Source organism: Platalea leucorodia (genome assembly GCF_965183815.1).
Source record: "Platalea leucorodia genome assembly, chromosome: 2".
Taxonomy (NCBI): domain Eukaryota; kingdom Metazoa; phylum Chordata; class Aves; order Pelecaniformes; family Threskiornithidae; genus Platalea; species Platalea leucorodia.
This window is the reverse complement of record NC_138824.1, coordinates 110287529-110302547: the sequence shown is the minus strand read 5'-3', so window position 1 is coordinate 110302547 and position 15019 is coordinate 110287529. Positions and strand designations below refer to the sequence as shown.

The window sequence follows — 15019 nt, the reverse complement described above, 5'->3', positions numbered from 1 at the left end:
ATGCTGGCTCTGGACGCATTCTACCTTTCCTCTGTGCAGGTATCTACCTTCACAGAGCTTGTTGTTGTGCTGGAGCTATCGTGTATTGCAAGGTATGAATTAGGATATACAGACTACCTTTTTCAGTCTGCCCCTCTAGACTTTTACAAATGATTGAGAAAGGAGAAGGTCTGGATGACCGCAGAAGGGACAGAAGTTCAAGAGCTCCCTCACTTCTGTTAGGGGTAGTGTGATCAAGAATGGAGTGGGAAGGAGGACTTGCTGTGAAAAAACACAGTTGCTAAAACACAAACTTGGGAGATCCGGATTTCAGCTTGTGCAAAGACAAGAAAGAAGCAAGAGTTGAAGAGTTAGTGGGCAGCAGTGAGCAGTGAGTAAGAAGAAATAGGTATTCCAGGAGATCAGGAAGAGAAAAGGAAAAGAAAAAAGAAGAAAGAGGAGTTAAAACGAAAGAACCAGGACGGGCTATGTTTTCAAGTAGATGGCATTAAGAGTGTTCAGACATAGGGGACCAGGAAGCACAGTCAGAAGTGAACAATTTCTAAAAGAGAGGTGTAGTTTTACTTGTCTGGGGGTACTGATGAAGAATAGAGAGTCAATGTTTAGTGGGAATAAGAAGGGAGAGAAAAGGTGTTAATGTGCAGAAGGAAAGTGGGGAAGAAGCAGTGTTGGAGGATTTGAGAGAAAAAACTTGACATCAGCAACTATGTTAAGCATGCTGTGATAAAGCAAATGACTTTTCTATGCATGACATGCAAACCTTCCAGTCTTAGTTCAACACTGGAATTCACTGGAATTGGATTTATACTATTTGGAATATCTTAAAAATGTAAGCAGTGTCTCCAAATATTCTCACCAAAAGACTAGCTACCTTTTGGAGCAGGCTGAAGAAGGGGACAAAATAATAATAAAAAAACCCCACATTAAGTTTCTTCTATTCCACTATTGGTTTGGTGGTTATGGAGAGGGATGGTTTAGGAACACTAAGCTTTTACGTAAACAGAATTTAAGTGTTTTAGAAAACCATATTTTCACCATTATAATTACAAACTATTTAATTATGCACGAAGAGCAATCAAGACCCAGCTTCCGATTACACCTGCTGACAGCACAGACACAAATCTGCTACCTGCATAGAAATGTATGCAGATCTGATTTTTCTGAAATACACTTTACAGTTATCTCATGAGGTACTTCCCAAGGCTTTACAGATCAGCAGGAGTCTAAAGAGCACCAGTTGAATAGCACTAGTTTAATGCATTCTTAAAACAAGAACTGCAAAGCACTTAATAAACATGAATCACCATCAATTTAGAAAGCAGAGGGTGAGGACAACAGGAGGGGTCTTCCTTCTGCCTCACACTCCTAAGCACAGGTTTTGGCCTCTCTGGAGAGAGAAGTGTCCATCTCTTCCCTGGGCCTCAGCAGGTGTTAGTCTTCTGAAAGGGCAGGGACGAAGGGCTAGGTGCCCTGCTGCTGCCCGTTTATACCTATATGTTTTGAGGTTTCTGTAAGAGCATAGCTGTTGCTACACATACTCTGGGATCCAAACTCATCCTGTACTATTCCTGAAGTGCTGGAGTACAGCAAGTTACTTGTTTTTTCCCTCACCTTGTTCTACCTAGCACATCTGTATGCAATCCCTACAGGTGTCAGAAAGCAGTAATGTGGTAATCACTGCATGTGTTTCTTCATTCAGTCATATGGGAAGGGAAAGGGAGAAAGACCTTTAAGTTGTGAATTAGAAACCTCCATTCCTATAGGCATACTTTACACTAAGGTATCTCTACAGTTCTGACCACCCACTTAATAAAGGCCACCGAATTAGTTCAGTGTTTGCTGCTCAGCCATAGAAGCTCATTGCCCAGGATATTAATATAGAATCAATAGCAACCTCAGGCAGAAGGGAGAGCAGAAAACCTCTAACCTCTTCAGGTGCTATATCTGCATTTGACAAGAACTATGCATGAGTCCTATGTCTATGCTGTGTTATGGGTGGCCTCAAGACTATAACCTTTCTATCATGACACTAAAAACCTGCTGTCAGGAGACCATCCCATAGATCATACCTAAGCATGATCGATGCCTAAGATCACTTCATAGGCATGCTTGGGGCACTGGGGGTATGTTATGCAGACGGTGGTCTGAGACAGCTCAACAGAAGGAAGACGGGCATGGCATTTCCATGAGCCTATCTTTCAAATCACGTAACGGAATAAATGCAAGGTAGGTAAGTTTAAGGGTTCACCTGAAACATTCTCACACACACAAGGCTGTACTGTAAGCCCATAATTCAAAGCTCTGAGCACATGTAATAGCACTGAACTTGTTGCTGTAGGAGACTTTCCAAGGACCAAATTAAGGTAGTTTGGTAGTCAAGGAACAATGAGAGAGAAACGTCCTAGTTTCTACCTAGTTTCTAGTTTTTGACCTACCCCTAACTTCAAACATCTCTCTCTTTCTTAAGAAAACTGATCCTTTCTTTTGCAAAAAGAGACAAGGAGAAGAAGCAGGAGTTAAGGCTGTAGCTGAGTCCAGATAAACCAAACGTGGACTGACCCCGTTGTTCTGTTCTCTCCCTGCAACACACCAAGTCCTCTCCAGCATTTGCCATACTAGGTAAACAAAAGATCCATGGCCTCATAGCTACTAGCTACTCGAAAGACTCCAGTAAACAATGATGTATGGTTACGTGAGGATATCTTTTGCTAGCTTTTCTCTGCAGCCATAATTACTACAAATTCACTACAAAAATAAATAAATTAATCAGAGCTTTTATTTAAATATGATCTCTTGATCTCACAAAGAGCTGACTTTTATTGGTCACTACGTTACTTAGAGCACAAAACCAGTTCTGTCAGCCAAACTATTTAATGTCATAATTTTAAAGAACATGAAAAACGTCATATTGGAAATATAAAACCATGCATGTGTTTTTTCAAATTATTCAAAGATGGGGTTTTATAATGAAGGAAACCCCCATTTTGTTCCATTCGTTGTCCTATTCAGCTATAACTCTGTTTACAGACAGCCTCTGATAAAAATGACCTTGTTTACAGCATTTAAACAATGTTTTCACCATATCACATTTATCTACCAGTTTCCAGTTGAATAATGCAAATTGACTGAAAGTAACAGTTAATAATTGCAGGAGTAATTCTTGGTCATGTATAGCTACCAAAGCAGTAAGACTGCCATTATCCCCAGAGAATGCAATGTGACCCTGCTCAGAGACAGCAAGGCTTCTTTGACAGAACAAGCACTTGGGCTCCTCAAGTTTCCTAAAAATAGAGCTCATTATCTTCATATATAGATACTGTTTATAAAGATAGATAAATATTATTACTCTCATTCTGCAGAAAGGTTAACTGAGACCATGACTTCCTGAAAGCTCAGCTTCAGTGGAACATTGGGCAAAACCTAATTCAAGCCATTATTGCTTCTCTCTGAGCAGGTGAATTTTTAAAACATTCTGAAAAGGTACAGTTAGAGAAATAACAGCAGGCTTGATATGCTTCAGCTGTTAAAGTTATGTGGTACTTTAATGCTTAATTCAAGCTAAACATTAAGGTCATTAGAAGAATCTGTTGAAAAAACTGTTGTGAAGCAGCAAACTGAGTGTTGTGCCTATCAAACTATTACCCTTTACTGTTTCAGATGTAACATTAACTGGATTGGAATAAACAGAGTGGAAAAACTCTTGCTTAATTGACATTTGAAAGTCAAAGACAATGCCTCTAAAAGGAAATGTATTGCTTGGATTCCAGGGGACTAGACAAAAATATGAAAAAAGAACAATTAAGACTACAGACCTACTATACTTCGATTGAAACTTCTCTTCCCTTTTTTTTTTTGAGAAATTTAAATAATACACAGTAAATTAGATTTGATTTCTGGCAAATTATGCTTTGATACTGCATTCAGCAAGTGCTGGCTTCAATCAATGTCACACTAAAGCTCTGTTATGCTAATAGCCGCTTGTGAGGCTGAGCGGGATGATATGGAAATCAGATGGTTGAACATGAATAGAAAGCATAGGCCATGTACGAGGGGGCTTTGAGATGAGCGGATGGGGGGACCCTAAGGTTAATCACATCATGTTCAGAACTGGTTTTACAGCACAGAACAGTATTCTGCTGCAAGAATTAAAATAGAGATAGAAAAGCGTGAGCAGTAGTGAGCATTAGTTATGTTGTTCAAAATGGGAAGAGTGCATTCTGTTGTACTCTTTCTAGTTGTCATTTTATGCATGACTGAATGGATCTTTTATCCTATTAATAAATGTATATGAAGGTAGCCTCTGCTCAAGTGTTAAAGAGCTTTTTTTAAAAAAAAAAAAAAAACAAAAAAGAAGAAACAAATACTGCAAATTATTTCAAGAGGATTTCTCAACTCTTCTCCAATCTTAATAGTTAACAAAACCTCTAATCTGATGGGATGGATTGCATTCGTTTCTTTCCCAGTATTGTTACTGAACACTAAAGGTTACGCTGAGTCACCAGGAGCTGATAAAGCTGCTGATGTAGAGAAGCTTGACTGAGACGGTGAGTTCATCCCTCTTAAGTGAACTCTGGTCACCTGGTAAGAAACGTGGCAGAAGACTGAGAAGGGGAGGGGAAAATTACCCCAGGAAAGTGTGCATTTATAGCAAAAAGTACACTGATCCCATATCAAGTACTAGCAACATTTTCTTCCAGTGACACAGTTTTCTAAGCTGATCTTGCGATTTGTGGTTCACGTTGAATGCAATGATCCTAACAGAATTCTATTATCATGACTTCCCCACAGCACCTCCCTCAGCCCATGTGCCCTAGGGTGTGGACATTATATTGCCGTGATTTTAATCAAAAGTAGATATTGTAGCAAGTTTTAGTCCAGTATTGCTATTGCAAGCAGAAATGGAATTGTAACCACAGCAACTCGTATCAATGGGATTTTTGTTGTTGTTGGTAGGGTTTTTTCTAAATGTCTTCAATTACCTAAGGTTGCCACTACGAGACCAAACTCATTCTACATAATCCAAACAATTTTCAGATAATGAAAACTTTAGTAATCTTTTAATTACATGTACTTAGATAAAATGTCCTCACATACCATAGCATATGAGGCTTTATTCAAAGCTCACTGAAGTTGGTGAAATTCTCCTATTGGCTTATGTGGTCTTTGGATCAGACCCATTGAAAAAATAATATATTACAGGAAAAGAGTGACAGCAGCAAATATGAAAGGGCTTAAATTACGGATTTGACAACCTTTACTTGCAACTAATTTCAGTTGATAGTGAACTGCAAATGAAATTCATCGTGAAGATTACTTAGGCAAGCTAAAGTAACAAAGATGAGTGCTTCATTTTAAACTGCAATTGTTTATTATCCATAAACATATTTCTGCAACTGATTCAAAGGGAGCAAGGGGAAAGATGCTGGCTTGTAAATGTTCCAAGCAAAACTCAGATAATGCTCACCGGTAGGGGAAAAAGCTCTGAGGATCAAGCAGAAACACACTGGCAAGTAAAGCACCAAGATTCTTTAAGACTCAGCTCTGCTTCCAGCAGGGAAGAGACAGCAGACCAACCTAATATTCCCATCTACAGTCTTTTTCAGCACTGTACATTTGCAGCAATAAATTAATTTCATAATAATCCTTTGAACAATCAAAGTTACATCTGGTACAATACTCAATAGCTCTGCCTGGAAGTGAGAGACTCAGAGTGATAAGATAATGGTGCCTTCCCCAAATTGTCTTTCTGACTTCTGGAACCCCATCAACATCACAATCTTTTTCTGCAAAGCCCTCAGAAACTTGAAATTGGGTATCCCAATGCTCGTCTCAAACCCTCACCACAGTGACAATATTCATGTGGCCACTTCAGTTGATCTTCAATATGTGTTGATTACTTTAAGGGATCAAACTCAGTTCCAGTCTTACCAAATACAGATCAAGACGTTTACACAGAGGACAGCAGAAGCCCTCAGAGCTCTAGCTGAAGTATTACGTATTTTGAAAGGGGAGGTAACCCTTGACATCATCTATGGAGTAGGACTACTTATTTGTAGCATTGCTTTGCTGCTCCCAGATACTGGCTTAGACAACAGTTGAAGGCAGTACAGGAACTGTTGAAAGAAAATAATGATCCCCCCACCATTGTGTGTCGTTGGTTAAATTTGTCTATAAGGTCTGGTAGATACTGGACTTTTGGATGCTTTTGTGATACAAATGCAAAAGAAAACTTTAAGACCCTACTTATATACCTTGCTGTAGCAACATTTGCCCTTCACATAGCACGAGCTGCCAAAAAGTGCAGATATGAAAGTCTAGGAGTTTTGGAAGATGGTTTGCAAGGCTACTACTGCTCATGGAGTAAACAGAGGAAAACAGAAAATATTTCCAGTCTCAAACACCAGAAACCTGGGCTGAGTCAGCAGTTCTTTCCTCAGAAGTTCAGATCTTCTTAATGGGTACTGAAAGTGATGTGTGGTTCTTAGGACACAAAGTGATTAGCACACTATTAGCTATGACTAATGATAAATCAAGGGTGTAGCCTCTGACACAGGAGCCATTACAGAAGCCTGAGAGGATGACAGCTTAGGCCTATCACTAATTCAGGTATTTCTTATCAGGGATAAACTAATGGAATTTTAGGATGGTCATTTTCTTTAAAGTGAAAAGACTTCTCAATCTTGTAGTGTGCTCCAGTGATTAGGTGTGTTCACAGACTGGGAAGGAAGTAACTTTTTAGCATGCTAGTTACGATTGAGTTGCCTGGGAAATGAGTTTCCTTTTTTTCTCTCCCATGAGTATCATGTTATCATAGGGATCTATAACTCTTCCCTAGTCTGTATGAGTGCAGTTGGACTTTGAAACAAGTGCATAGATCTCATTTGTGGACATTTTTTTTTTCTTTAACTATGTTCTCCTCCTTGCTCATTCAGAGTGTTCTCCTTCTTCCGTAATTTCTTCTTCAGGTGGATGGTTCTGTCAATAAAAATGAGGAATGGGTATGTTGTGGGGATAACAAGTGATTCATGAAGCCCCTCACTAGACCTGTGATATTATTTTAAAATTATATAGATGGAGGTGGCAAAGCAGGTATTTGGTTTGGATTCTTCTGAAAAGCAGCTTCCCATAACCTAGGGGAGTACTTATGATCCATAGCTCAGATACCACCTTTAACAGTGACAAAATTAATTTTTCAAAATTAATTCTTGTATGTCCTTTTATGTCCTGCACCAATAGATCAAACACACAAAATTAGAAGCACGGTGGCAAGCAGGGAAAACTTTTAGCAAGCTGAATGAAAGGAAGCACCGGGGGAGAAGAATCAGGCTACAATGGGGCAGAGGTAGAAAGCAGGGGGAAGTGAGGTCTCAGCAAGATTATTACCAGGACCAGTTCTGGTACAAGTGTCCTTCACACTGCTCCTGTCTCATGGAAAGTCAGAAATTCCTTTTGTTTTCTTTTCTTTTGTTTGCTGTTTTCAGACGAGCCATGTAAAAACACAACAGTGTGAAAAGATCACACTTCAATCATTTGAGAACTCTAAACCTTCCTTTATACCTGGACTAATTGTTCTAATCTTCAATTTAAATTCAGGTTCTGAATTTCACATATAACAACATTTTTATCTTTCAGTTGTTCAGAAACACTGAAGCAGATAATCTCTGAAAGCATGGAAGCATAAGCACTTTTTTCTTTCTTTGCAAGAGGTGAAAGAAGTCTAGAGAATCAATAAATAAAAAACACTAAATGTCCTATATATTTTGACACATAAAATCTCTCTTTTATCCCTGGATAACCTAAAAGAAAGAAGTGGGATAAATCTGCATGGTGGAAAAAAGAGACATGAGATAAACAATAATGAAAAAGCAGGTTTGGTTTATATTCAAAGTTTTCCTGCCAATTTCAATTAACATAACTGCCAATTCTGCATTTATCATTTTTAGAACAAAAGTTGAAGCACAAAAAAAAAAAAAAAATTACTACCAAGGATTTGTTCTTCCTTCTCACCTAGGATTTATGACAATAAAACAGAACTATGAGAATAATTATTAAAAAATCCAACTCTGTCTCCTACATAGCAGAAAAGAAAGGCACCTACTTTCTGCTCCCCACCCACCCCATTTCCAGTGCTGTAAGTTCATCAGCAGCACCATTCCTGACCCCCCTCCTCCTCTTTGTTTTACAGTACATTTAAACATTAAGTTTAAATATCTGGTCTGAATTTCATCTCAACATTAGACTGTAGCCTGCTGTCCTTTAATCATACATCTCTCTTTTATTTTATCTTGTCCAATCATGTCTTTTAAGCGGCCCCTGTACCTTACAGATGTTCCTGGAAAATCCCTTCTAGAAAGTCCTTCACTTAGTTTTTATACATATAAAGAGAGGTAGCACTGATTCTGTCTGCCCAATAAATTACATTACATAGGACTTTCTCTACTCTAGAAAATGTTTTTTAATTCTTTTTTCCTCAAGTGTCTGAGATTCAGGATACACCTTTTGCTCAGATCAGATAGAAAAGATGTGCTTTCCTAAAACCTTAACACTTTAGCCCTCTTGCTAATGTAAACTGTACCATTAGGGGATGGCTGGTGCTACTATACCTTCTGTGAGTTTAGCAAACAAAACAAATTATGCCAACAAAAGGACATGTAATCTGCCATGATTCCTTTTGTCATGGGAGATAGCAGGAGGGTTTGCTGGTAATGTGTTTAAAAAAGAAAAGCATACCCCTTGCTGATATAGTAAGATTTCATCAAAATGATGAGTGTAATCTGGTTATCTCCTTCAAAAAAACAAATTCACATGCTGAAGAGAAGAGCTAAGGAGATGAGAAGAATAAAGAGCCAAGACAGGCCAACAGGCTACATCTATAGTGAGAAAGATTACAAGTTCCTGTTTAGCCTTGAGAATAAAAAAGGCTGAGAGCAGATATTCTGCTCAATTTGGGCCACTGTAAACTGAAGAGAGGAAAAGGAGTGAGGAAGAAAAAAGGCTAGCTATGCTGATTGACAATGCTAGCATTCAAGGAATGGGGCATACAGTTGTTTTGCTGTTGAATAATACTGAGATCATATCCAAACTGTAATATGGTTCGCAGCAACTGAGCAAAGAAGGTAAAGCGAATGGATTAATGTATTGATTTCCATGGTCCTCTTGAAGGAAAAGCAAGCGATTTCTCCTTTTAGAAAAAGGAAGGGAAAAGTTTGGGGGGAGCAACACATCAAAAGACTTTTTTCGTACACTAATCTTCAAAGACTTATGGAGAGACTCAGAATTCACCGAAGTAAGAAAACAATTCCCGCTGATTTGAGGATGCTTCAGGAAAGTTAAAAAAGATTTACACGTTAAACTTTTTAAAAATTTCCCAAGCTAGAGTTCAGCAACGAAAAAAAAACCAAAAAACAAACCAAACAAAAAGGAGGCCCTTGATCACTTTCTGCACTTGCTGTAACGGGTTTTTCTCTAAGAGAAACAGTATGAGTACTGGCACATACTTGGTACCATAGGGGAATGAGCCAGAACGTCACAGCATGGCTTGTTAAAACTTCAAGTACATACACTGCCATCTTTCACGCTTATCATTGAAGGAGAGTCCTCTATCAGATCTTTGTTTCTGTTCTGATCGCTATCTGTCATACCCAAGAAGACTTGGAGCAACTGGAAATGAAGCCGAGTTTTGTGGACGAGCACTTAAATGCTTGGTGGTTAATGTGCTCAGTGTCCACTTGCAGAGCCATTCTGGCCCATATATTGCAAACATTGTATTTCTATGATATCTGAAGTCATTATAGGATTCAAGTGTAAGCTCAGCTAGTGGAGTTTTGCCAAAGTAGAAATGTTAAGGACTTTAGGATCTTTAGACTGGTCTTTAAAAGGCTAAGAAATGTCAGAACAAATCAGCTCCATATTTTCATTTCTTACTGGTATACAAATAAATTTGAATTTCATTCTATGGCAACCTTTTCTCTTTAATCTAAAGAATTTGCCTATTTTTAAACAAGAATGATGCATTATTCTTTCACCTAAGGAAGAAACAAATCCCAAAAGCCTAATGTCCACCGGCATCCTTACTCTCTTCTGAAACTTTGTATAGATCGTAGCAACAGGCAGACAGGCAACAGACCATACTTTGATATAAATTGGAGATTTCTGCCACTGAAAGATGGCACCATAGTACCAAGCATGATCTCATCTCTTCTGTCATACACCAATTGCCATTACTGATACTGTATAAATCCTCAGTGTCTCAAGTGAAGGTGGTATTTTCATGAATACACTAAAAATAAAAGCATTCGTCCAATATAGACTTTCCCTGTAAGAGTCAGAATGGAGAAGGATAAAGAGAGATCTTTCTCACTTACCAATCTGAATAATATAATTTCAGGCGACAACACCTGATACAACTTTGTTTAAAATACAGCCCTTTCTATTTTGTGTTTCATGCTGCACCACTCTTAATAGACCATTAAGTCATGCCAGGCTGATTTATGACATGAAAACTTCCCAGAGCAGAGTGAAATGCATCATACAGTCACATTGCACTCAAATGTGAATAGACTGTATTTAATTAAGCTGAAATTTGGAAAATTCATGGCACGTGTCTTATCTGTTTCTCTCTTCTCCCACATGGTAGGGAAGTGAAGTTTTTGTAACTTGGTTGGTCTCCCCTTGCTTCCTTGGTTAATTACAAACACTTAATTTCTCTTCAGATGGCAAAAAGTATCTAGCTATTCTGCTGCATGTCACTTCTTTCTGGGAAGATGAGTCATAGCATATGACAATAATTAAGTAAACTTGACTTACTGCACAGCAACTGAAATGCAAAGAACTGTATTTTTACTTGGACGTAGTTGAAATTAATTTGAAAACTGAGTACTCTGTCATCTGAATGACTTTTTGGATGATTAGTAAAAAGGCAACTGAAACATCAGACAGATCTTCATAGATCTTCTATCTGAACTTCAGGTCCTCTGTCTCAAAGCAGTATAGCAAATGCTTTTGAAAAGAGCGACAGTGTTACTTTCAGTGGGACTATATGAAACTTCTGGGCTCCTCCCAACTTTTGTACTTCTTTTAACAGCTATTCTCCTGCCCAACTGCCATAAGAAATACAGCAGAATGCGAAAGAGAAAATACTAACTTGCTCATCTGGAAAATCCGTCTAATGAGTGAAATAACAACAGAAATGGTCTAAATAGGGATAAATATCTTGTTTCCTAAACCCATCTGTTGTAAATCCTGTCAGAAATCTTTTCAAAAGGTTATAAATAAGAGAACATCTATTTTAGAAATGGGCAACACATTTATTCCTTGCAGCAAATCCAAACATGATGAGTAATCTGGCATAGAGCTGTTAAATTCACCAGCTGCCATCCACCTCAGGCAGAATCGTACCTCATTTTGTCTATGTAGTATATACCATATGTTAATAACTGCTTGAACCTAACAGTCATTGGTAATCCCACTCCTGAATTTTCCACTCAAGCTGAAACTTCAATAAAAATATCACAACTAACAGAATATAAATATTTGAAACAGGCAAAAACTGAATAGAAAATGAAAATGATTCAGTTTGCAACAAGAATTGCAATCTCGGAACGTTAAAAAAATTTCCTCTATTCTTCAGTGACAACGCATTGAAAGAAAATGGTTTGGGCTTGTTTAAAACACAGTAAAGACAAAACACGTCTGCTTTGAATTGGAGGTAGTGATGAAAGGTCGAGGTAAATAGATAATCCTCAGGTGTCACGAAGGAATATAAACTTTTAAACTGCTCCCCTGCAGTTTAGCATATACATAAATATATAAATATACTTCTGTTAAAATGTCATTCTCCTAGAGAGCTGTGAGCTTAAAAACATTAAGTAGTGTTTGCTTTAGCATCCTTTCTGTAAGGAGAGGTATTTTTGCTCTGCATTCCAGTTAACTTCCTGAACAAAAAAATGCTACAAGATTTGACTCACGGTTCGTGTCAAATGACAATTTTAACAGAAGATCATTTGGGCTTCTTGGTGGGGAACTGGTGGTGGAGAGGGAAGTTGCTTTGTTTTGCTTTACTGGCTTTAAATTTTCAAAAAACAGGATATGTAGCCACCTGCTTTGCCTGCTCTTGACTGAAACAGAGATATGAACTGTAGAAATCAGTTTCATTTCAGATCCTTAAGCAAAAAACAATAAAGGGATACACTATCATAAGGACACCATCGCCTTTTCTGCAGGTACAGGATCAGATGAAAGTGATCTAAAGAAAGTGATCTACTTATCTACAGCAATCCCTACATACACACTTGTATGGGAGTTCTGTATGTTAAATATCTTTGGGGTTGGACTTATTTAGTTAACAATCTTTTCAAAATTGACAAAGATAATCACTAAATTAAATAATTAGATAAAGACCATATGACCATATAATAATTATTTTAAAGTCAACCATTCTAATTTACGTTTCCTGAATAAATCATGTAAAAGAAGTATTTTCTTTGTACCAGATGTTCACCCGTAACAAAGTAAAATAGCGGAGGCAGGGAATATGCCAAATTGACCACAGCATGGTCACACAAGGGGACCATATACCTGGACATAAAGTAACTTGAGACTAAAAGCTTCTGTATAAGCTTTGGAGATGGAAACATGGATGACTCAACAGCCTGAAGAGTCTTAAAAAAGAATCAGGGTTCTGAAATGAGACACTACCAACACTGCTGAAACCTATGATTTTCTTGTGAATCTCCAGTCATTTATTTTATGTGGCTTTCACAGAGACTGAAACAGTCTCTACTTTGTGCTTATTTTTTCTTGCCTTTCTTTCAAGAGCGAGCAAAGTGAGAAAAATATCTAGAAGTAAAATACTTTTAATGTTGTAGAATTTGCTTAGTGAATGAAGAAGGAGATTTTATTATTAGCCATAGGCCCCCCCAATATGAGAGATTTACATCAGAAGAATACTAAATTTGTACTATATTTTCTAAGCAAAGGAAAATTTTCTTACAAGTTTACTCCAGTTTTACACTGTTAGAACGCCTGGGAATTAATTTCTTGAGAACTAGCGTAATGCCAAAGTAATACAGTAGTGACTGGGGTTTAAAGCTTTCTGTCAAAATCCCAGATGCAGAACAGTGAATTTCCATTCTGCACTGGGAACTCTCCAGTGAATATCTATGGATAAACTATGCCATGACTGCGGAGGTATTTGGCTTGGCTCTACATAAGCTAGTTCAAGCAAGCTAATAAGCATGGGATCGCCTTAGTTCTGGAAACAGAGGCCTAACTTGGATTTTATCTTTAAATTATTCCAACCTCTCTTCCTCCAACTCCTAACAGTGAAGAGCTGAGACAAGTTCAAACTCACGAACTTTAGTCAAATACATAACTAATGTAAGTTTTGACTATAGAAAGACAGACGAAACCCCTCAACAATCTCCATATACACCAGTACATACTTTTCACACTAATCCAAAAAATCAGAGTAATGATATTATTATTCTAAAACATACAGCTAAACACAAACTACAAAAATCAGAGGAGCAGTGCAACTGGTTAAATTATTTAGAAAATCCATATAGGCACAGAGTAAACATCCGTGAATGAAAATTAAATAATACGTTCAGGATATTTCTGAACACCAAAAGTGAATTTCAGCTACTGACAGTTGCAATTTTTCCATTATGCTCAGTTAAATTTTTATAAATTTTCAGAAGTAATTTCAAAGTTATAGGAAGGAATCAAATTTTCAGTGTGGGAGTTCAAAATCCAGAGGTTGTCTTCCTCTGGACTCGTTATTCGAAATAGTCTGCATCCTATACAGCGCATTCCAAAATGCACTCCAAGATGACCCAAGGGCAAAAATCAATGATGAACTTTCTTAACAAGCACGGAAATCTACTCCATCCCCTCTTCACTTTCAGGACTGCTTAATTTCAAAACTCTTTGAAAGATACAAGAAAGACGGGACATGCAAAGCCTGTGCTTTTACTGCTATGAAATAAAAGCATAATGAGCTGATCGTTCAGGGCCTGATAGAAGCTCACCGAAGTCAATACAATCCTTTCTGTTGATTTCAATGGCTCTTATACCAGGCCCTTAAATAGACTGTTAAAGACATCTGAATGAGTGATTTTGGCTCAGTACCACCACACCCACCCCGTTTTGCTGATTGGTATTTGTTGGTGATTTGGCAAATGCGTTTATACATGAGACAGCAGAAAATACAAAGTTCAGAAATAGCACTTTATCAGTCAAAATCACTTGGCTGGTGTTAGACAGTTAAAACTATTAAGCACCGGCTGCCAATTCCAGCCAGTTAAATGCTGTTGCAAATGACAGATGCAAATGAAGCATTGCATGAAGCCATGCTAAAATGGATAGAAGGATGGTTACTTACCAACGGGGCGAGCTGTTGACATTACAATGGTGTAGTGAGAACATAAAAAAGAAATTAAAAAAAGAAAAGAATATCTGTCAGAATGCATGACGTGTAATGTTACCTTCCACTATGGATACTACCATGATTGCAAACCCCTCAAATGACAGCGTAAGTAAAATGTTTACTGTTGTTACTGTTTAGTCACGTGCCACTATTATCACATTTACTTGAGCATAGCATCTGAACAAGCTGACTGGAACCATTCTCTGAGAAACATTTTTATTATCTTCGCATGCCATCATCAAGTATCATTGTTAATGCCTGATAAAAGAAAAATTGCATTGCATTAGCACAAACTTTTAGATCCTGATGAACACATCAATTTAAGCCGCAGACTGCCAAATGTCATGCCAGTAGATGCAAGGCGTTTGCTTTCTGAGTCAAATACCAATTGAATTTTAAGCATGGCCAGTCAGTACAGTAGTAAGGCCTACAGAAAGCCCAGGACGGTTTTTCTCATTCAATAACAGGCATGAAAGCTTACAGCACACTGCTTTTTCCTCACTGACAGTGCTGATGAAAATATAACAAATAGGCTGAAATGGCCGCAGGGATTTCAACACAGAACCTCCCAAATTACTGCTTAGATAACTT

At 37.9% G+C, this 15019-nt stretch overlaps 1 protein-coding gene across 1 annotated transcript in view; it reads right to left on the bottom strand.

Moving 5' to 3' along the window:
• ROBO2 (roundabout guidance receptor 2) overlaps positions 1–15019 on the bottom strand; it is a gene marked incomplete at both ends in the record, with an annotated part of 464836 nt that overhangs the window by 102137 nt on the left and 347680 nt on the right. The window contains one exon of the mRNA XM_082336476.1: positions 14384–14395. Coding sequence (XP_082192602.1) covers positions 14384–14395 — 12 coding nt within the window. The remainder of the gene's footprint in view (positions 1–14383; positions 14396–15019) is intronic.